We start from the raw sequence: 23745 nt of genomic DNA on the forward strand, positions 1-23745 counted from the left end.
CCCGTTTGGTTTGGTCTGGGGTGGGGTGAGGGTTTGCTAGCTTTTTCGGTGGGGGGTGTCCATGGAGGTTTCCCCCTCTCCCTGCTGGCCTCCCTTAGGGGTCATGCCAGGCCACGCAGAGGCCCATTGCGTAGGCGCAGCAGCCTCCAAAATGATCTGTCTTGGACAACTCCCCCAGAGGGGGTAAATTGGGGGGGGGTTAATTTTTTTTTAAAGGTTGCAAACCCCTGAACTGGCCAGGGGGGTTCAATCCGGGGTCAGGCCGAATAGGGAGTAGTTAGGTTTGACCCCAAACAGTCAAACCTGTTTGCACATCCCTAGTTGGTGATAGTGGTGGGCTTATTTCTTAAACTTTTTGACACACCTCTCGGGACAGCGGCAGATTCAGGAGCACTTGAAATGACCACGTGGGGTCATTTCCTGGCACATCCTAGAACATGGTTTCTGGAAGCCGCCAATGTCTCCAGAAACGTGGCCAGAAAAAGAAATAAGCCTACCACCGTCATTTGCTTGGACATCATTCTTGGTCTTTCCCTTCTTTTTCATTGTCTTGCTGTTAAATAAATGTTGCCTTGAAAGGTTGGGAAGTAAGAGAGCTGGGTTTTTGTTTTGACATATTATTTATTGCTATTCTTTGGGTAGCAATGTATTTTAATTACAAAATGCCAAGAACTGTCTTTGGGTTCACCTGTGATTTGCTGCTGAATAAGAAATATATGTATTTCTAATAAGTGCATAATATCTATTTTGACAGAAGTTATAAACCCCTTGCAGATTATGTATAGCGTGTCTCAAGGAAAGCGTCCGGACACTAGTGAAGAATGTTTGCCGCTTGACATTCCTCACCGTACACTGATGATATCCTTAATTGAAGGTTGCTGGGCACAAAATCCAGATGAAAGGCCTTCTTTTTCAAGTGAGTTTCATATTTTACATAAGGGGCTAAGTAGCTTGGCAAGCATCCATGAAGCCTGCTGCTGCATAATGCCTGTTCCTTTCATTTGAAGCATTCCTGTTGGCCAAGATAGACCCTCTGTTGAAATGATTGGAAGTTGTGCATTGGCAATGTGCTAAGTGGATTGTTTATCCTGGAAAGCAATTCTGGGAAGGATATGAAGGACTGGTGGGCCACACTTTTTCTGCATATATGTGTCTCCCCAGGGCTCCATACTGTCTTCAGTGCTTTTTAACATGAAACTGCTGGGAGAGATCATCAGAAGACTTGGTGCAGGGTGTTATCAGTATGCTGATGACACCCAAATCTAATTCTCCACGTCAATATCAGGAGAAGGCATGACCTCCCTAAATACCTTCCTGGAGACAGTGTTGGGCTGGATGAGGGATAAGAAACTGAGGTGCTTATTCTGCGGGGTCAGAACTCTCAAGACAACTTTGATCTTCTGGTTATGGATGGGGTCACACTTCCCCAGAAGGAACAGGTATGCAGTCTGGGTATACTTCTGGATCCAAACCTCTCCCTGGTGTCTCAGGTTGAGGCAGTGGCTAGAGGTGCTTTCTATTGGCTTTGTTTGATAGCCAGTTGCATCCAGTTCTTGAGATAAATGACCTCTGAACAGTGGTACATATGCTGGTGTTGCGAGCAGGCTGCAACGCCCTCCCAGCAAGGGGGAGAGGGAGCACACAGCCCCTCCCACCTTAGCCCCTGGTTCGGCTCTGAGGTCATAGAGTAATCGGGGGTGAGGAGGGGAAGAGATGTCACACATAACAGTAGTTTTATAAGTTTAATTAAGGCAAATGGCTACATCTAAGCACTTAAGCACGCAAGAAAAATCAATCAATTGGTTTTCTTCCCAACATAGTGTAATTTTTTCAATTGCAGTTAAAATCATTTTCCCTCACTAGATAGCAGTTGAAATAATTTTTCTCTCACTAGCAATGAACCCTGTGTGTGTGTTCTCACAGCTGTTCTTTAGCTAAGACACAACATTTACAGTTTTGATTTTAAGCAGAGAGAGGGAGAAAAGAGAGCAAAAATCCAAGTGTGAGAAAAAGGAGGGGGGAAATGGGTGAAGAGGAAAGAGCAGAGAAGGGAGGAGGTGCCCATTCTGGTCTCGGGCTGACAGTCCAGAGTGAATGAGATGAGAACAGAGAAAGGGGAGGAGGAACCGGGGAGAGCAGGCTGAAGTGAGTACGTTGACTCGCTGACAGCTGACAAACACAGGCGAAGGAAGAGACAGAGACTTTTCTGGGAAGCAGAAGGGGGAGAAAAAGAGATCCATAGGACAAGGTGCGGGGGGTGGAGAGTTGGGCAGGGATATTAGTTTAGAAGATGCTGAGCTGAAGGCAATGTCTGCAAATATATTTACCGGATCCTGAAGGCCAGCGTCGGCTGTGAGATTCAGGAATGGAGGTCTTGAGTGCTCAGAGAGGCTTCCACCTGTCCAGGTGGCTTGGCAAAGTAATTGAATATGCAGGAATGGAAGTCTCTCCAATCTTAAAGACCAGAGCAACTTCAGCAATCTGTTAGCCATGAGTTGCCTTCACAGGATAGGGGCTACATGCTACTCCTCCCATGGAGTGAGAGCATGCCTTCCCTTGTTCTCCCTTACCGGGTGCTGGCAGGTGGGTTGGGTGGAGAGACCCCCCTACCTTGTCTCTTCATCCCTGACCAACCCCTTCTGTGTGTCCTCTTTTATACCTTTTTCTAGGCCCGTTATCCATATCTCATATCATTTCTCTCTGTGTCTCCAGTCTGGTATCAGCAACTCCGGTTCCCCACAGAACTCTCTTACCATATTTGGTGAAGGAGTCTACCATTCTTGGGGCTTGTATCCGGCACTTGTTTACTGAATCAGATGGAGCTGTTTCCCTTTTGATGTTCTCGAAACATTCCTGTCTCTGTCCAGATTAACAGGTTTGCAGTCATCTCGAAGCAGAGTTGGCGCCTTTTAGTCCCAAGAAGTGTGTTAGGAGATAACATGTGAAGAGTTTCAGCAATTAATTGTGTGAATATATTGTACCCCTAAAATATGTAGGTACTAATATCTATGTGTTGCTTCCTAAGACCTTCTAAATATGATTCACTCAACATTAGCAAATATCAAGCTGGGTCCTATGATTACCCTTGGCATAGCGCAATGCATAAATACGTTTCAGAGCAGGGAGGGGCGAGTCTTTTCCCCTCTTGTCAGGCCTTGACTATAGAATAAACAATTTCATTCAGTTACTTTGGCTCAGCAGGCCTAAGCGTAGCCTTTTGAGCCCTCACTGCTGGTCCCAATTTAACCAGTGTGTTCACCACACTGGTAACCTCCAGGCTTGACTATTGTAATGCGCTCTATGTGGGGCTGTCTTTGTATGTAGTCCAGAAACTGCAGTTGGTACAGAGTGCAGCACCAAGGTTGGTCTCTTGAGACTGAAGAGACCATATTACTCCTATATTAAAAGAACTACACTGGCTACCAATAAGTTTCTGGGCAAAATGCAAGGTGATGATTATTATAACCTATAAAGCCCTAAATAGCTTAGGCCCTGGGTATTTAAGAAAACATCTTCTTTGCCAGGAGCCAGACCACCCACTGAGATCATCTGGAGAGGTTTGTCTGCAGTTGCCACCAGATCGTCTGGTGGCTACACAGTGACAGGTCTTCTCTATTGCTTCCCCGAGACTCTAGAATGTGCTCGCTGCTGAAATAAGAGCCTCTCTATCTCTGGCAACTTTTTAAGTCTTTAAAAACTTATTTTTTCACCCAAGCTTTTTAACCTTTTTTTTTTTTTTTGGTTTTTCATTTTTGTCTTTATGGGTTTTATGTTGTTGCAAACCACCCAGGTTTGGGGCAGTCTACAAATTTGATAGATAGATAAATAAATGTCGCCACTGGAGAAGAAGGAAACCAGCCAGTGCGCTGGCAGATAAGACATTGCTGCCTCTTCGGCGCCTGGCAGGGGAAGAAAAGTGGTGCAGGCAGTTGGTCCTGGGTCAGCATCATGTGGGCCAGTCAGCTGAGCTCAGCGGGCCTGATCCGGCCCACAGGCCAGCAGTTTGACATCTTGGGTTTATACCCTGATGAAATAAGAGCCTTCCCATCTCTGACAACTTTTTAAAAGTCTCTAAAAACACATTTATTCACCCAAGCTTTTTTACTAGATTTGTGGTTTCAAATTGTTTTAAGGTTTTAATTTGTTTATGTTGTTGTAAACCACCCAGAGATGGAAGTTTGGGGTGGTGCACAAATATAATAAATAAATAATAAACTGTATTACAATTAAGCTATATGACTTGACGGCACACTTTACCTTTATATGACTTGCAGAGTTGCATGAATGGCAGGTGGACCTGTTACTTTTTTTGTGATTCCATTCTTGCTGTGGCAGGTAGAATGTTATCAATCAAGGTGATCTATTAATTGAGGCTTCACTAAATGAAGCACCTGATCTCCTAACACTCACCTGGAAAGAGCATTGCTATTCCCATTTTACTAATGGGAAATTGAAACCACTTCTGGGAAGGGTGAAAATCATAGAAACTGAGTAAGATAAAGAACAATAGGAGAGAAACAGGGAAACTCCTGGAAGAAGACCTGTCGGCTTTTTATAAAATTCTTTTTAGCTTTTATTGTTAAGTTAGATCTTCATTCAGTATATTGAGGCAGAATAGAACTATCTCATTGGGCAGACTACGTTAGCTATGACTAAGCCCCACTGAAATTAACAGGACTTGAATGAATCATGACTAACTTGTCCGATGTATTTCAACCATGATTAAGCACTGCTAAGGAAGCCTGGATCCTGCCCACTCTTAATAATAGTAGTACAAATACAACTAATATAATATACCGCTTTTCAACCAAAGTTCCCAAAGCGGTTTACATAGAAATAAATAAATAAAGGAAATGGCTCCCTGTCCCCAAAGGGCTCACAATCTAAAAAAGAAACACAAGACAGACACCAGCAACTGCCACTGGAGGAATGCTTTTCTGGGGATGGATAGGGCCAATGGCTCTCCCCCTGCTAAATAAAGAGATCGCCACTTTAAAAAGATGCCTCTTTGCTCAGTTAGCAGGGGAATATTAGTAGTACAGATATTCACATGTATATAATGCTTTAGTGGTCAACACACTTCATGCAATGTAATAAGGTTGGTTAGTATTATTACCCCCATCTTGCAGCCTCTAATACCCTGGCTTGACTAAGGTCATCTAGTGGCTTCATGGAAGAGGTGAGAATGGAACTAGGGACTTCCTGGTTGACAGCCAGTTTTTTAGATGCTGTGCTACAGTAAATAATTTGCAGTGAAATATTTCTGAAAGCACAGAAGTATCGAATAATATTTTTACTAGAGCCTTTATATTGAAATGTATTTGACATCACAGACCCCATTGTTATCAAGGTCATCTAAAAAGAGTTGACCATGGCTTGGTTGACAGCCACTCGGAATCGGGCCTTTTCAGCAGCCATTCCTGAGCTTGAATGCATTCCCTGCCAGAATGCAGGGTTTGACTTCAATGCTCTCCTAAAGGCAAGCAGGGAAGGTGCATTTGTTTATGTAGGCATTTGGTTGTGTTTAACTGGTTAAATAATTTCAATTTTAAGTATGTTTAACGTTCATTTTAAATTTAAATTCTGTATTGTTTAAATTATTAAATTATTATTATTATTTATAATTTATAGTATATAATTTATATTATAACTACATATATATAATTTAAATTATTATTTAATTTAAATTATTGTATTTGTGCTGCACCTGGAGACCAAGCATTTAAGCGATATGAAAATGTAATACATAATATAATAAATCACATCAGATATTATGTAGAGCTAAGTTCTGTGCGTGTTCACATATGCTGTATTTATTTTCATTATGAAAGTAAAATGTGAGATTGCCCACACACTTGTACTTTTTAAGTCACTGTGGCAAAAAGGAAAAAAACCCTTCAGATCTTGTCTTAGTTCAGCTTAGGTTGGAAGGCGCTCTCATCATGACATGAGAAAGGTCAGTATGGTAAAGGCTGAGAATCTCTGGCTACTCTGCCCATTGTTTGGATTTGCAAGTATCAAAATGCTGCATGACAGGATTTCCTCCACCACCACCACCCCGCCCCCTTTAGTATTGTGCAACATTTTGCAATAGAAAACACTGTGGCAAAGGCCAACATGCCATCTATGGAGTCGCTTTGTCCTGTTTGTAGAGTTCAGCAAGGCACTTGCAATTGCTTGTGTATGTTTAACTTACAATTTGAAACGGTCTCCTTTTTGTGTGGAAGTGGGTGTGTGGTGTATAGTTTTATAATGGAGTAGTAAACGCAAGTTAAATGATGAGCAAAGAAAATAATGTAAGGAAAAACTATATCAAGGAGATAAACAAAAAGCTGTGCAAGTAATCTAAATCTTTTAAATGTCTCTATTTAAGAATACCGGGTCTCCCCCCCACCCCCGCCGCCCCCTTAAAATTCCTAATATGTACTGTCTATTATTATTTTATTTTATTATTTTATGTAATTTATATATCGCCTGACTCCAAAGTCGGCTTACAAAACACAATAAAAACAGAATAAAACCAACTATTAAACAATGAAATTTTAAAACATTCAAAGATTACCACAATTAAAAAATTTAAACAACTTTAAAACATTCATTCTAACTAGGATATGCACCTTTTAAAACTTTCCAGGAATAGTTGCCTTTCCTCCCCTTTCTGTTTTCTTATTGTGTCTTGCTTGCAAACAAAAGTGTTGTCTGCTGTCTGATGTTCAGTGTGGAAATTAACAAACTCCAGGGCACTCTTACTTCCCTTCATTTTGCAATATGCGAAATGCTAGAAAAAATGCTGAAAAGTTTAATTTCCAACAGCTGACATCTTTTCTTTGAGTCATCTGTAGAATGATGACAATGATGAAAACACTTAGGGTTTTTCCCCTCCAGATTTAACAGTAGTGATGTGCACGGACCGGTCCAGAGGCCATTCTACAGGCTTCCGGACCGGTCCGATCATGGGGCGGTTCACGGTTTGAACACCGGGGACGGGGTTTCTTTAAGGGCGGGGGGAGGGTGTACTTATTCCTCCTGCCGCTTTTCCCCCGCCGGCGCGCGTGTTTTTTTGTAAGCATTTGGAGTGGCAGGATACCTCCCCTGCCACCCCTTCCCCCTCTCGGCAGCAAAGGGCTTCAGAAAGCCTTTTGCGTGTGCGCACACCGCGTGCGTCACATCTCTGCGATGTGCGCATGCGACATGTGCACATGCAAAAGGCTTTCTGAAGCCTTTTGCTGCCGAGAGGGGGAAGGGGCGGCAGGGGAGGTATCCTGCCACTCCAAATGCTTACAAAAAAACGCGCAGCGGGAGGGGTAAGTATACCCTCCCCCTGCCCTTAAAGGAACCCCCACCCCAGTGCCGGACCGCAGCTCCGCAGTTCCGTGTGCATCCCTATTTAACAGTACTGTAAAGTTTTAGCATCATGATTCTAGATTAGTTTTGATACTTTTAGAGAGAAACCAATTTTTCTAAAATCATTCGTTTGTGTCCTTGTATCATCCAGCTATCTTTCTTTAGTGGATTAAAGATGTTTCCATTTTTTCTCTTTGGTTGAAGATGTACAACAGATCATCTTTTCATGCTGTTTTTTCCCCTAAGTATTGTACACCCGTCAGTCACCATATATATTTGTCATGGAAATGTTACTACTATATTCTGTTACTAAATCAGAATGCTACTTACACCCTGTCAGGGATGGGGGAGTTTTAACTGGGAACCACCAGGGTCTGAGTCTGGGGCCAAGTCTAATCATGAACTGCGGGCTCTTAGTCCGCAGGGCCCTTCTTAGGTACAGAAAGGACTACATCGTACAACATGGTTCCCGGCTAATGATGGACAGCATGGAGCCTCTGGATTGGTCAGGCCTGGTATAAACACCAGGGCTGGCCTTTTGGCCTTTGCCTGGTCACCAGTGCAGTACTTCTTTGCTGGACCTGAGGCTCTAGCTTCCAGATCAACCCACTGATCTTGTGGACCCTAAATCAGAGAAGCTAGGTTTGGGTGCAGACAGCCCCAGACTATCCCAGACATTCCCATCATGAGGGACTGGGACATGTAACAGTAAATAAGTAAAATATCCAGTTAATATCTGTCTGGTCAGTATTTAGTTTATGGACAAGAACTGTTGGCCCATGGTGCCATTCTTCTCCTCAGTGGATGAGGGATGCGTAGGAAGCTGTTCCAACTTCTGACCAGTTGCAGCAACCCTGGTGGTTGCTGCCCTATGCCCTAGTAGCCGTTGATTTTGGATGTTATTCCTGCTATTTGTGTAGGGCAGGGATGGGCATAAGAATATAAGAACAGCCTTGCTGAATTAGGCCCAAGGCCTGTCTAGTCCAGCATCTTGTTTCCCACAGTAGCCCACCAGTTGCCTCTGGGAAGCTCACAGACAAGAAATGAAGGCACGCCCTCTCTCCTTCTGTTGCTCCCCTGCAACTGGTATTTAGAGGCATCCTGCCTCTGAACCTGATGGGCCTCTATCCATCAAGATTAGTAACCATTGATAGAGCTGTCCTCAGTGAATTTTGTCTAAGCTATCCAAGCTGGTGGCTGTTTCCACATCCTGTGGCAGAGATTAAATTATGTGCTGTGTAAAAAAGTGCTTCTTTTTGTTTGTCCTGAATTTCCTGGCAATTGGTTTCATGGGATGAACCCATGGTTCTAGAGAGAGAGAGAGAGAGAGAGAGAGTGTGTGTGTGTGTGTGTGTGTGTGTGTGTGTGTGTGAGAGAGAGAGAGAGAGAGAGAGAGAGAGAGAGAGAGAGAGAGAGAGTTCTCTCTATCCACTCTTTTCACACTGTGCATAATTGTATAGACCTCTATCATGTCTCCATGTTATGACATTATCCATGACATTTGGTAGCTCCCGGAGGTATCTGAAGTAGCTCTCCAAGCCTTTAAGCTTGCTTCTCCCTCCTTATCTTCAAGCCACTACTGCAAATCTGATAGGTTGACTGAATCGGGCATGACCATTCCATTTTTAATCTATCTATCTTTGGGCACTCAGGGTTGCTTTTATTTTATTGTCCATTAATTTCTCTCCTGTTTTTCCCCTCTCAAAGCAGCCTCTTGACCAGTTCAGATGAACCTTAGCCCACCGCCCCCTCCCCCATTTAAACAGGGTTTTGCAGCACATGTAGAGAGGACATTCATATGATTACCCCTTAAACTTGAGTAAAAGACATTCCAAGAACTTGTCGGCACATCTGTGAGTGACAGAGGGATGGGCACGTTCACAATGAGGCTCCCACCTTACCATGTATAAAAGGGGTGGAAGGCTGAGGTTCATCTGAACTGGCTCCTACTTGCTCCCCTCCTGTCCTGTAGCAAAATTCTCCTTAAATTCAGTAGTTTTTATGTTAGAATCTCTTATTCTGTCAATGTACCTGTAATGAATGGAGACTTGGCGAATGGCAGAGTTAAGCCCAGCCTTTGTCTCAAAGCAAGCCCATGTGGGGGGAAGAAAAATGCTGATTCATTCCCTCAATGTCTGCTCAACAAAGGCTTTAAAACTTAACCGTTTCTTGGTAATCACTGCCACCACGCCCTAATTACAGAGTTTAACTCCTCCCTGGATTTGTGAGAGTGTCCAGGGAGACTCCCTTCCTCTTTACCAAATGGAAAAATACGAAAAATACACTCCACATGTAGCTTATACGTGAGGAGAAAAACTTGGTAAGTTGCTGAACAATTAACCTTGAGGCGTGTGTGCACCAGAGTAAAACCCCTTTTTCCGGAGTTAAAAATCCATTCAGAGGCAGGTGAAATTACAAAGCATAAAAAGAGAAAACTTTATTCAAAAGACTACAGACTGCTTTGGTCAGAGGCTCTAGCAGCTTCAGGTACAGATTTAAAAAACCAAGGAACACTTGGTACTTTCAAGAATAATTCAAAAGGAGCACTCCAGTTGATAGTTGGAGTGGTACACTTTAAAATCTTGATTACCCAGTTGCAAAGATAATTCAAAAAGCACCCCCAATTGTAAGGAACCTTTAGAAGCACCATTAAAGGTTACAGAGACTTTTGCGGTGCCCTGGATGGATAAAAAGGGCACAGGTACAACATTCTTATGTTATAGATAAAACACAATAGACCAGTTGTAAGGATCTGCAAAGCACTAAAACAAAATCTGACACCAGCTACCTAACACACAGTTCCCTGGCTAAACCTTTCTCCGAAGCCAAGCCCTGGCTTCTTCCCTGAACTCACCATAACTATGGTAGAGATTTGAGGCCCCTGCAGAGTTCCTGGTTGCTGCCATGGCTTGGCCAACCAACCTGTTGCTTCCCCTGCTGGCTCCAACTGCGAGAACAAAGAACCCCTAAGTCCGAGTCACCGTGTGCTGAGTGGCTGATCCCTAGAGGTCACTGCCTGACAGACAGGACAGGGTTCCCTTCCGGTTCACTGCTTAGGGTAATGGTGAGGCCGATTGCTACAGTAAGTTTTTGTACAAGCTGCCATTTTATGACTGGCTCCACCTCCTCAGGCTGCTGTTTCATGGTGGCCAAAAAAAAGTAGCTCCTGGAAGCCTTAAGGCTATATGAGCTAGAAGGAATTGTGTGCTTAAGCTGTTTGTGTGGATTGCACCCTTAATACTGAATAGTCAAAACTAGTGAAAAGGTTGGAAGATGTAAGAAACTTTTCAACTTTTGAACTGATTGTTGCAAAATGAAGGGAAGTAGGAGGAGTACAATGGAGATTGGTAGTTTCCACACTGATCATCTGACTCCAGACAAAAATTTTGCTTGCAAATAATATGCAATAAGAAAAGGGGCAGCTTATTTGAAGCGGGCGGGGGAGAAGAGCCAACAGTTATGGAAAACATACAAAGTTGTGCAGGGCTGGTTCTCATAATTGATCTAATGTTAGACAAGAATCAGAGATTCCCACCCCACAGAGCGTGTCATGAGAACGCAGACTTTTTTGAGAATCTGATAGATGCTACTTCAACTCAACATGAAATAGACATGAAGCCGAGACCTGTAATAAGGATCTGAAGTTAGCCTGACTATGTCGGTTCCATGTCAGTCTGATGCAGTGTCAATCTGAGATTCCAGAGAGGGAAACTGACTTTGCATGATATGCTCTGTGGGAGTGTGTGTGGCCGAAATCTCCAATTCTTTACTAACATTATTTATACATTTATAGCCTACTCTTCCTCCAAGGTTATGTTTCCCCTCACAACAACCCTGTGAGGCTGAAAGAGAAGCGATTAGTCCAGAATCGCCTAATGTGTTTCATGGCTGAATGGGGATTTGAACTTAGTCCATCATTCTAATCACTATAAGATAGATTGTGAGAGCCAGCCCATATTCCAGTTAAATTTTTACTTTTAAAACTTTTTTTCTTTTTAAATGAACCACTGACTTTGATGGTGATTGCATGGTCATTTTGTACCTTAAATTGTGAAGATCTAAGTACACCTAACATTTACTGAGGATTGGCTACCTGTGCTGATACAGGGGTTCTTGGCATCCTTACCACAGAGTTTATAGAGCATGCTATTCAATCTTTTTCATAAATGTGACTTGATAGCTCAGTAACAGCCTTGGGGTTGTAAACCACCTTGGGGTGGTTTTTAGTGAAAGGCGGTATATAAATCTAACAATAAATAAAAAATAAAATACTGTAATTACTTAGAGATCTGTTATTATAGTACTGAGTGTCCTTTTCCTTCTTTAGGATGCTTAATAGAGCTTGAACCAGTGTTGAGAACATTTGATGAGATACCTGTGCTTCAAGCTGTGATACAGTTAAAGAATGCCAAAGTAAGTAAGCATTCATTCTAACCTAATGTAAAAGTATACAAATGTAAGAATTAATCTGTCCATTAAAAGAAATATGATCATTGTGTAACTGAAGCTTGAAATTGTACGCCTAGAATATGCCTTGTCTCTGCAAGTGACTCACACAAGCTTGCTAATGTCTTTCAGTCTCAGTATGAGTGGCGATGTGTTCATTTATCTAGCAAGATGTCCAACCATGAGCCAGTATCTTTAAATATACCATTAAATCCTGCTTCACAACAGGTAAAGCAACTTTGTATTTACTTCTAGGATTACAGGAGAACCTTGTTAATCACTATCTGCGGTTTTGTGTATCCATGATTGGGTAATGGACACCTGACCTCAGTACACATAGAAAAAACAGCAAAAAAAATGGGTTAAACTCACGTATCCATGGGTTGGGAGTGGCCCGATATTACCTCGGAGGTAGTTTCCGGCCAATTTGTGTTCAGGAGCCATTTTATGGCTCTCTCTTTTTTTTAAGTGGCAAAAAAACCCCATGATTTTTGGCAAGTTTTTGCATCTTTGGGGGCATCCTTGGACTCCTAAAGCACAGTGGTGCATGGAAGGGCACTTTATTTGGCCTGTTTACTGGTTTGGGGGGGTGATTTTGGGGTGATTTTTTTTTGTAGTCCAAGAACCTAACCGCTCAATTCCCATACCTCTATGCCCTGTTATCTGTGGATTCACTATTCTTCCCGCCCCCCGCCGGTGGAATGGAACCCCTGTGAATAACGGCGTTCTCTTGTATGTATTTAGCATGTATCTAGTGCTTTGAACACTCTAAAGCACTCTACATGCATTATTGTTTGCCTTTTCATTTTGTTGAACTATTGAAGATTCTTTGGGTGAGTTCTCACAATCACTTGTAAGTACTTAAAAAGTAGATAAGAGAGGAACCAGAGCTGCCGGGGAATGCACAGTCCCAGCAGGCATGACGTCTGAACCCACTCATTAGTGTTCCCTGTAACAGAGGTACTCAGATGTTGTTGACTACCACTCCCATCTGCAATGGCCTATGTCTGGGGATGTTGGGAGTAGTCAACAACATCTGGAAATCCTTGTTACGGGGATCACTGCCAACCATCTCCTGTTCCCATCCCAATTATCCACTTCTACCTTCTATTTTACTGACTTTGTCAAGCCAGCTTCAACTCCTGGTTTCAAGTGGGCATGGAAAATCAGTAAACTCAAAGGTAGGAGTGGATAACCAGGACTGGGAACTGGAAGTGGGCGAGTTCAGACACCAAGACACACCAATCAGGAGTTTATGCTTCCTGGCACCTACAGTTCCTCTTGTACCTACTTTGTAAATACTTACAGGTGATTGTGTGAACTTGACCATATATTCAAGAACACTCGTATAATGGGTTAGTTATCCCTTCTATTGTCCTATAATGCACACATACAGAGAGTCCCCTTCTATATAATAATGCCAACACATTCAATGAGAGCTATATCCAAAGAATATTAGTCACAACTCAGCATCACTGAAATCAGTGAGGCGTTGGTCATGATGACCTACTTGTTCCATTCATATCAGTAGGACTTAATTGTGACTACTTTGTGTACTACCCCATGTAAGCTTACGAAATGAGGATTGAATCAGCACTTGGGATTAGGAGTGTAGAACATGGAACAGCCATTCTGAACTGATTCCACAAAAAAGGGTCTCCCCCTGGAGCATGCAAAGAACACAAAAGCACCAGGTACTAAAAACAGTTTCTTCTGCAGAACCATAAAGACCGGTGACAGATGACTGCTTTTTAAAAAGTAATTGTAAAAGAATGATGTTCTATATAATAATGCTGTTCATGATGAAAAGCTTCTAGTTTGAATTGTGTGTGTTTTGGACCATAAACAATGAGGCTGTTCTCACGTGGAGGCAAAACCAGGCTAACAAAATCAAGCCCAGTTCTGCCCGCACATGAGAGCCTCCAGGATCAAGCCCAATCCTGGCAGTGCCTCGGTGGCAAATCGTCCAAGCCAACCACCCTCCTAAATGAGGTTAAGAGAGCAAGGGCTCTCTTGTGTTAATTTCTATGTCAGTCATTATTTCTAAATATATATATATATCTGTGTTCCCTATATGATTATGTTCATTTCAGGAGGCACGTGACTCTTCATACTCCAGTGAAGTGCATCCTCTGAGAATCTCTCCCTCGGAACCATTCAAACCGCTCAATATCCTCTCCCCCGGTATGCCCTCTTGACATAGCACAGCTTTGATGGTAGTCAGTTCTGAATGAGGTTCCTTTGAGGTGTCAGCAACATGCTCAGTTCAGTATAAAGCACCAAGGTGGCACTTGCTTGGTTCAAGGGACTAAGGGGCTAGGCCAAAGTAAAGGGGAAAGGAGGGGCTGAATTGGTAGCATGCCATTCAGTACAGGTTGTTTAGATAGCTAGCAGCCAACCTGTAATCTTCGGTGGTCTTGGGCTATTCTCCAACCTAGCATATGCATGTTAAACAATAAATATTCACCTCATGCACACAACCATATATACCTGGGTACAGCCGCTGGCCTGGGTATGCATGGTTTTGAGAATGGGTGTGTGTCTACCTAGTTCAGAGGCTATACCCAGGAATATATGGTCATGTGAATGAGGTGATTGTCTATTGAACCAGAGTGGCAAAGCATGGCACAAGGGAGTATTAGTTTTGTTAGTCTGCATTGTTTGATTGCACAGAAAACAATGTAGAAACACATACAAATGGTTAAACAAGGAGTGGAATCTTAAGGGGAAATGTTTAGTGGCCATAAGGCTTGTCCTGTTTGTCTATCTCTGAAAAAGCAGGTCATTTTAGTTCTTTATATTGCATAGAGGATGGCTTTGTATCTGTGTGTGCGCAGACCTGTGTGTGTGTTCTTATTTACCTCTGAGTGAAAAGGATGGAATACAAGGGCTAGTCTGATTACACAAAAGGGACATTGACTGACATCCAGAATAACCTTGCACTGGTGCAGGGCTGTTGCACTGTCTAGTTGTGCTTGGTCTGCAGCTTGCATCCCAGACTTGTGTTGCACCAGCACAAACGTACTTTTGTTTGTGCAACAAGGTGTATGACGTGTCATGCCTCGTATGTTTTGCAGAGAATGTTTGCACCATAGCACAAGAGCACCATTTTGAGCATCCGTGTGACTTTTCACAGCTAGGCTGTGCCTTTTTGCACTGACACAACCTTGTTGCACAAGCATTTCATTAGCCTGGATGTCAGCTGCTGTTTCTAGAAGTACCACTGAAATAGCATGCAATCCAAGAGGTGCACCTCAAAGTAGTTCAGTGGTGCGGCATGTGCTTTGTACGGAGAAGGTCTCCAGGTTCAACTCCTGGCAGTGTTCCCTCTAACAGGGATTCCCAGATGTTGTTGACTACAACTCCCGTAATCCCTAGCCAAAGGCCACTGCAGCTGGGGATGCTGGGAATTGCAGTGAACAACACCTGGGGATCCCTGTTAGAGGGAACCGTGATCCCTGGCATCTCCAGGTGGGGCTGGGAAAGACCCCTGTCTGAAATCCTGAACAGCTGCTGCCAGTCAGTGCAGACAGTACTGAGCTAGATGGACCAGTGGTCTGACTCAGTAGAAAGCAGCTTCTCACATTCCTATGTAATGTTTGAAATGATGCTGAGGTACAGTTCCTGCACACAATCCCAGGGTTGCACTCCAACCTTCTCTGCAGCATGGGAAGAGACTTTGGGCCACACCTCTTAGTACTTGCACCAGTGCAACATGTGGGCAGTAACATGTCTAAGGACCAGCCTGCATTATGGCCTGTAGTCACATGTGGACACCTGTGCCACTGTAGCTCCTTGAGTCTGCAAGAGGTGCAAGATTAGAGTGACCCACTACCTGTTCTCACATGGCCACCAAAAGCAATGCAGGGGTTTTGAGGGGTATTGTGAGGAGAAGGCCCATTGAGAGTGGGGGATGTACTCACCCTCAAGCTCTGTGTGTGTGTGTGTGTGTGTGTGTGTGTGTGTGTGTGTGTGTGGTTCTGGTGCACAAGCCCTCCCTCCGCTTATGCAGTCCTGGCCCCGGCCCCAAGAGTTGTGGTTGCGCCCACAGATTAAACTACTATTTCCCTAAGGGAAGCATTTTGTGGCTCTTTTTTGTTCTCTCCCCGGGTCTCCTGCCAGTCACCAGAAGGCAAATAGTGATGGATAGATATGGGTGTGCCAAGGGTGTCCCAGAGCACTAGCACCACAGCCAAGAAAGCCCTGCTCCTGTGCCCGCTTTCTGAACTGCAGTCACTGGAAGTGGGGGTGGGGACTTGGAGGAGGAATTCAAATAGTGACCCTGATGACCAGGAGGGTGTATATGGGCCAGTGTGATGGGCTTTTAAGGTACCCAGCTTCCTGGGCTTTAATGGTAAGAACCAGCCCTTTGAATGGCTTGGAAATGAATAGGCAACTGGATGAAATAGGAGCAGAGTTATGTGATTCCTCTGGCCTGTCCCAGACAATGGCCTGGCAGCAGCATTTTGGAACCACTGAAGTTTGTGGCCACTTCTTAAGTTTTTGAGATTCTTCGATCTCACATTGAACTGAGGCCCACGATTCTTCTCCCCCGGCCCTTGTAAAAGTCTGTTTGTAGCCCAAGTACTACCTAGGCCAGCCCTGCACAACATAAGGCACGAGGGCCAGATCTGACCCACGGGGACACTTTTGATGGCCCAAGTAGCCAGCAACAGCAGGAGCCCCATGATTTGGCATTTGTGTGGGGCTAGAACAGTCAGGTGCCTACTGATTGAGCAAGGATAGGGCTTACTTTCTGGCCACTATCCTTGGTTAAAATTGAGGGCCCCTGGGGGGAAGGAAGGATCCACAACTAACCAGTAATTACTTTAATATTTATCTTTATAATTTAATTTTACTGCAATAGTCAGGGCACTGAAAATTGACTTCAGCCCCCACATACATCAACATGGTGGTTTTTGTCCCACTGGGACATTTGATTTGTGCACCACTTACCTAGGCCAGCATGAATAATCTGTTTAAAGATGCAATTGTGTTCATGCTATCTTAAGAAAACCTCTGGGGGAAGCCCTGCTGCCCTCAGAAACTGGGTGCATTCTTTCCCCATGTGCCCGTTGCTCCTTTGGCAGCCAGCATGAAGCCTGCAGAGCCTCTTCTACAAAGCCCACTTTGATTTTTCTCAGGCATTCATGCAGTCCTGTCCCTTTTGTACTTGTAACAGCCCCTTGGGCCCTGACCACTCCCGAGCTACGTGCCAGCATGCATCCTGAAGCAAGGGCAGGCAACAAGAAACTAGTGTGACCTTTGGAGTCTTCCCAGCCTGCATCACTCTTGGGCAGGCAGCCCTTCAGGAGCATTCCTGTGCAGCCTAATGTTTGCACAGAATGCAGTTACGCAATGACAGCTGCAGACATGATCCGTAAGGTTTCTTTTGTGAACTGAACACCAGAGGCTCCTACTCATGCCAGAAATGCCTTTTCCTCTCCCATGGCCCCAAAATGACTCAGCTCAGTTGCTCTCCCTCTGCTATTCAGTCTGCTCAATGAATTGTTTGTTCTGACAATTCAACGTTATCCTAAAGTTGGACATAGCTGCTCAAATGCCCATCAGTTTGCTCTGTGACGCTAACGGTGGCATTCCTCCCCCCCCCCCGCCACCATTTGTCCTTCAACAAAATTGGTCATCCTAGTCCTTGGCCTGCTAATAATTCACTGAGGCTATTCACACGCGCAGCAGAAAACGGGCTAAGGGAGCCCAGCCCGGTTTCTGCTGTGCGTGTGAACCACCGGGCCCGAGCCCGGTGGCTACAAGGTGGCAAACCCGCCTATGTAGCCTCCCCGTGAAACGAGGTTAGGAGAGTGAGCACTCTCCTACCCCCCCCCCCCCTTTTCTTGATCATGTGTCTGTCACGGCTGCTCACAACTGTGGCAGACACACTAGGGAGGGGAGGGCCTCCCAATAATGCACCACGCACTCACTTGGTGCATTACTGCGGCTCCGGGTGGGGGGGGGGCGCCACGTGGTGGCGCTTCCCTGAGCCTGACCCCCGGAGCAACCAAGCAAGGCGCGTCAAGGCGTGGGCAGCCCACAGGAGAGCAGCCACTCATCTGGGCGGGCGATCCGCCTGCCCAGGGACCTCACTGTGATTGTCAGGGGTGAAGGTAAGGTTAAGGTTAAACCCTCCTTCCCTGCAGTTAGCCCTGAAGCTCTTCTCACTGGTTGTGAGAAGAGCTTCACTTTGTGGGGGTTATTGTGCCTCCACAGGATTTAAACAGATCAAATAAAATACAAGTGACTTAATACTTCGAGGTGCTTGTGGGGCGGGGGAGGGTGTCACTTACTTTAAAAGCGAAGCTCACGACAAGTTCCAGGTAATTTGGACACCATTCTTGGAATTATATGCACCGTGAAAGATGTTTTTGTAGAAAATAGTGGTCAGAGTGATTCTGTGACTAGTGTCTTTTTGTGGGATTTGTTTGTTTTTTATGTTTATTTAAAGAACAGAGGGTTTTGAGGAATGTGATGGGTATTTATATAATACATAAATAAATATAACACATAAAGTTGAGAGAGCAATTTTTGTCTTAATTTATGATTGCTGAAAATGTTCATCCTGTCTGAAAAATTATTAATAAAAATAAAATACAAGTTATAGCTGGGCTTGACAAATCTCAGGCACCAGGGGACCAAGGTGCCTAGAGTAGGCTTTTCAGAGGTAGAGTGATTTAATAAAATCTTTGTCCCAGGCAGCCCTGTTGCTGTTCTAAGTGTGTCACTTGTAAAAGGCATAAAGAAGAACCAATTTACCCTCCCCCTCCACAATGTCTGTCACTCAGTCTAGTAATTTTGGCAAGAGTCCATTGTCTGGCTCCTAAATATTTAGGGCTGATTCCTAGAGCCCAAGAAAACTTGTCAGGACTTGAGTTTCAGCGAAAGCATGTGGTGTTGCTTCATTTGTTATCTTGTTCTCTGTCACCAGACGTTTCTTAGCATTAGAAGATAGAATAAATGATAGGATTGATCCTACCTGGCAAACTTTATAGAGAAAGCAGCTAAGATATAGACCACTGTCTTATAGTGTAGCAGCTTGAATGATGGCTTAGAGCCTAAGAACCATGAGCAGAGCTCCATGTGCAGAAGAGGGCTTTCCCGCCACCTCTTTCCCGCTGCAGGTCCCTCCAAGCTGCTTCTAAAGGTTATGGGACCACTGAAACGACATCCAGTGCAGCATTGGGGACTGCAGCTTTGGGGGATTGGGAGAAATCAGAGACAGGCACCTCCTGGTATCAGTTGAAATGCCTTCATTTGAGGAAAATACAGAGATACAGGGCACATAGTGGCCAAGATCCAAAGAGGCATGGAATAGTTCCCTGGGTTCAAGGGGCCTCTAGATGTAGTGGTCTCAAACAGTAGCATCCTTCCATCCACATAGCATGTAGTGGGTGGGGGAAACCAGCTTGTGATAAGGAATGAAGAGGTGCAGGAAAAAATGTCAACAATTTGACTGGGTGCATTCAAACTTTTGTGGGGAGTAAAAAAAATTTATTTGGAACCTTTCGCCAGTGTGTACAAAATATGTTGGCTGCAATGTTCTGAGTGAGCTTTGTGCTTTGTTTTTGGTTTGCTTTGAATACAAAATAACAGTGCTGTTTTTCTTCTTTATGCAAGATAATGATGACCCACACTCACTGATTAGCATACATAAAAGTTCCTTGCCGTCCCAAAGTACTAAATCTTGGACATCTCAACAAAGTTGTTCCTCTTCTGACACAAGTAATTCCAGTTCATCAAGTTCCATGCCATATGTGCCTATGCCACCAGGAGCCAACTCAGGTAACAGAGATGGAATTTTGTGCATCCCACTCATATGATCAGCTGGGTATTTATGAGTAAGGTATTGTAATACGGAATGATGTGAGATTTATCTAAGTTGGAGCTTTTGCATTTAGAATGTAATGTGCAGATCACACAAATGTACTGATTGATTGATTGATTGATTGATTTTATTTACATTTCTAGCCCGCTCTATACCCAAAGGTCTCAGAGCAGGTTACAATAAAACCAATATAAAACATAATTAAAATACAACATCATAAAATCAAAAATACAATAAAAATAAATAAATACAGTGCCTGAGAGGGGAAGAACCACTACATTAATAGTCAAAGGCCAGGGTAAAGAGATGCGTCTTCACCATTCTCCTGAATGTGCACAGTGTCGGAGCTTGGCACACCTCAGAGGGGAGGGCATTCCACAACCTAGGCGCCACCACAGAGAAAGCCCTATCCATTTTGCATATTGAATTATGCTTCCAAGAGTGAGTTTATGTGGTAATTTATGAAAGAAAATAGAACTATGTTCCCCGTAGTGAAGCTTTCTTGTCATTGTGACAAGAGAGAGATATTTAACCACATTATGTGAAGTTATATAAAAATAAAGCTACTTGCACTGTGGCACAGAGCTGGACTACTAATCCTTCTAAGGTTGCCATTCTAATGCACTTGGGCAGAAGTTGCATTAAACACAATGGGACCTCCTTTTGAAGAAGTGCATAGGATGAGATTACATACCACGGCGGAGTATTTCGTTTATGAAGCTTATTTTGTCTTCCCATTAATCATAATAATTCAATAACTTTACAATCAAATAACCGTTTACAAATATGGCACATTAATAATTCCATAAAGGAAATATAAAGCAAAATGGAGGAGTAAAAATGAAATGAAATGAAATGAAAACAGGGTGGGAATGTAATACAAGGTGGGAGAAGTGGCAAGAAAATAAAATGAGGCAGGCAGTTCATACCATCAAACTGGGGGCGCTCCCAATTTTTGGTTGTGTGGGAGCAAGCAACTAGGTAGGAGGAGAGAGAGGTGATTGTATGGGAGGCAGGAGCGGCGTAGGTCAGCTTTTCCTCTTACCTTGGTCAAATGCTGGGCATGAGAGCTAGGTAGGATGGTGGGTAGGATTGGTACTACAGTCATTCCCCCCTCCTCGTACCTAACTGTCTGTTCACACACAATCTAAAATCCAGAGTGTGCACAGCTCCCAGACCTGGGTTCAACACTTGTCCCGCCTAGTTTTCAATTGTGCGAATTGCCTTGATGTGCTTCATGTAAACAGATATGTTTGTGTATCTTTGGGAATCTGTAAGGTAAACAAATGGCAAGCTGTTAAGATGGAAAATGCTATTCATCTAAACATAAGGACCGGTAAATGAAGTTTAGTTGTACAGAGTTATAAAGATAAGCTTTACAACACTTGTTCCAGTTTAAGAATCCTGGCTGACATCCAGAGCAGTGGAATACCTGCAGGAGGACATTGCACTGCAACAAAACTGTTGCATTTGTTTTAATGGGAACTTCTGCGTAAGTGCTAGAGCACAGGAGTGCAATTCTGCAGATCCCCGGGCTTTAGCGCTGCTGGCATAAAGGTGCTTGTTCCGCAAGCACGCTGCTATTCTGGATGTCAACAGCAAAAAACCAGGAAGCATCCAGTGAAAAGGCAAAAGGGAAGACCAAGTCTTAGGGTGTTGGGAGTTATATGCAAGAGACTGGATTGAAGGAGCAGTCCTCTTTTTAAATAGAGATCTCTTATAAGATGATTGGATAAATGCCCCTGAAGAAAGCTTATGGCTGGAACATGCTGGGCACATTATTACTACATCTTGCATATGGTTTCCAGCATCCTAAGACTTGATGTTTCCTATTGCTATTCCGGATGTCAGCTGCTGAATAAATCCTGGTATTTTAATAAATGCTGGTGTTTGAAATCCAAATGAGCAGACAGTTGTCTCATATTTTTGATGCTATTTTTCATACTCCCAGAACTGTATGTCAATTCTTGTTTGTTTATTTACTTCTTGCTTCGTTAGATTTTTTACTGCCGAGTGTGCAACAGGATATTGCTCAGCAGTGGATCCAAAGCAAAAGGGAGGAAATTGTGTGCCAGATGACCGAAGCTTGTCTTAACCAGTGTCTGGATGCCCTCCTAGCAAAGGATTTAATCATGAAGGAGGATTATGAACTTATCACCACGAAACCTACAAGGACATCAAAAGTCAGGCAGCTGCTTGACACTTCTGATAGCCAAGGAGAAGAATTTGCAAAAGTTCTGGTACAAAAACTGAAAGACAATAAACAGTTGGGACTGCAGCCTTATCCAAATATATCTACTGTGTATAAACCCACATCTTTGAACTGATGAACATCAGTGTAAAGAACCCAAAGTGTTTTCCTGCTATTAGGATTCCTGTTTCTGAAATGTCACTTAATCTTTGCTATAGACTGAAGTTCATTTTCTTTTCTTTTTAAAAGTCTGGTAAGTGGAAATTTTATATAACATCCATCTTTGTTTTTAAATATAAAAACTATTTTTACACCAGAGTTTCCTCATTTGATACACATGTATCTTGTGGATCTAGGGGGAAAATAAGGAAAATACAAAATATTATGAAAATAAACATGGCTTTACCGTCTTTATACATATACATTCTTGCCAGTCCAAACTGTTTTTGAGAAGAGCAGGACTACTGGTTTAGAAAGTGGTCAGGGCTGCTCTAAAATTGTGTTTTTCAAATATTCTGCCTTAAGTGGGAACTTTGCTACATGCACTTGTCTGCTGAAGGAACACCTACCAGTCTGCTTTGGAATTCCTGTGTATTGCAGAAGATTCTAGGGCATATTCTAGAGAGTTCATGTAGTGTATTAAGCAGGCCTTAAATGAACCAAGAGTGCACATCCACATGCAAACTGCCCTCCCCTGCTCCTGTGCATTAGAGGAAAAGATGAGTAGAGGTCTGTCTTGTCTGCCATTAACGTGGCTCCTCACCCAGGCACATCCTGGATGCAGCGTCTTTGCCCTACCGTGGCTTCTTAATGAAGCACGAGTCATTGTGGGCAACCCAATTGGCTGAGGAACCCAGGTGCAGTGTTCCCCGTAACAGGGATTCCCAGCTGTTGCTGACTACAACTCCCAGCATCCCCAGCTGCAGTGGCCTTTGGCTGGGGATTATGGGAGTTGCAGCCAAAAGCAGCAGGGAATCCCTGTTAGAGGGAACAGTGCCCAGGTGGGTGGAGTTTGTTAGCCTTTGCGGCTCCCACCTGCTCAAAGCCTCATTTGGTGTCCGAGAGGCAATTCTTGCCCCCCACCCAGGACCATAGTGTGGGTTTCAGCTGGTTGCCCTTTGTGGGCCAAGTAGGAATACTTTGGTCTCTGCCAAACTGACACATGATGAGGGTCTCTTCTGCCTACCTTGCTTTCTTCTTTATAGTTAGGTTCCTTTCCTGGTCACAAGTGCAGGTACAGTGCAGGATTTGGGAATTTAAGATAGTGTCTTGGTGAGCCCCCAAAGTCATACATTTGGTGTGAGGAGTCCTTGGCCAGTTCCTAATGCTTGGCAGCCTGGAGAGTGCTGGCTGGGGCTTCCTCCAGCAAGCAGAGACACTACCAGCCTTGAAGGCTGCACAGTTTGGGAGTGGGGTGTTGATGATTCCTGCAGATTAGCTAAAAGGAGCAGTGTGTGGGGTATCTGACATGATATAGGTAAGGACTCCTTGGCAAGTCCTTTGTTCCTGCCCTGTAGGGGGTTGGAGAGTCAACCCCTTTGTTGTGAATTTGACTGTTAACTGAATAAAGTGGACCTTTCCTCCAGTTTAAGCCTTGTGCCTAAATTGGTATAGCTGTAGTTATTTTCTTGGGAAATGTCTGGTTAGTTTCCAGGTAACCCCAGGATTGCCTGATACATAATGTGATAAATAAATGCAAATAAATAATAATAAATAAATACACCATTCAAAAACCATTGCTCTAAATGAAAAACAAGTATGACATTGTGCAAGTTGTTTGTGTTGCTTGCAGGATTGTTCATTGCTAACGTTCTGGGGGAATGGCTTCCAGCATGGCTTCTGCAAAGGTAAATATTGTCTCACCAAACTTTTGGAGTTCTTTGAGAGTATCAACAAGTGTGTGGATCAAGGTGATTCAGTTGACATA

General features: G+C 43.8%; 1 protein-coding gene across 1 annotated transcript in view; it reads left to right on the forward strand.

Moving 5' to 3' along the window:
* Nucleotides 1-22240, forward strand: part of RIPK2 (receptor interacting serine/threonine kinase 2) — a 44381-nt gene extending 22141 nt beyond the window's left edge. Inside the window, exons 6-11 of the mRNA XM_053246879.1 lie at nt 755-916; nt 11672-11757; nt 11923-12018; nt 13884-13974; nt 19420-19584; nt 21626-22240. Coding sequence (XP_053102854.1) covers nt 755-916; nt 11672-11757; nt 11923-12018; nt 13884-13974; nt 19420-19584; nt 21626-21954 — 929 coding nt within the window. The 3' untranslated portion in view covers nt 21955-22240. The remainder of the gene's footprint in view (nt 1-754; nt 917-11671; nt 11758-11922; nt 12019-13883; nt 13975-19419; nt 19585-21625) is intronic.
* Nucleotides 22241-23745: the final 1505 nt, after the last annotated feature.

This window comes from Hemicordylus capensis, chromosome 4, assembly GCF_027244095.1.
Source record: "Hemicordylus capensis ecotype Gifberg chromosome 4, rHemCap1.1.pri, whole genome shotgun sequence".
Classification (NCBI taxonomy): Eukaryota; Metazoa; Chordata; class Lepidosauria; order Squamata; family Cordylidae; genus Hemicordylus; species Hemicordylus capensis.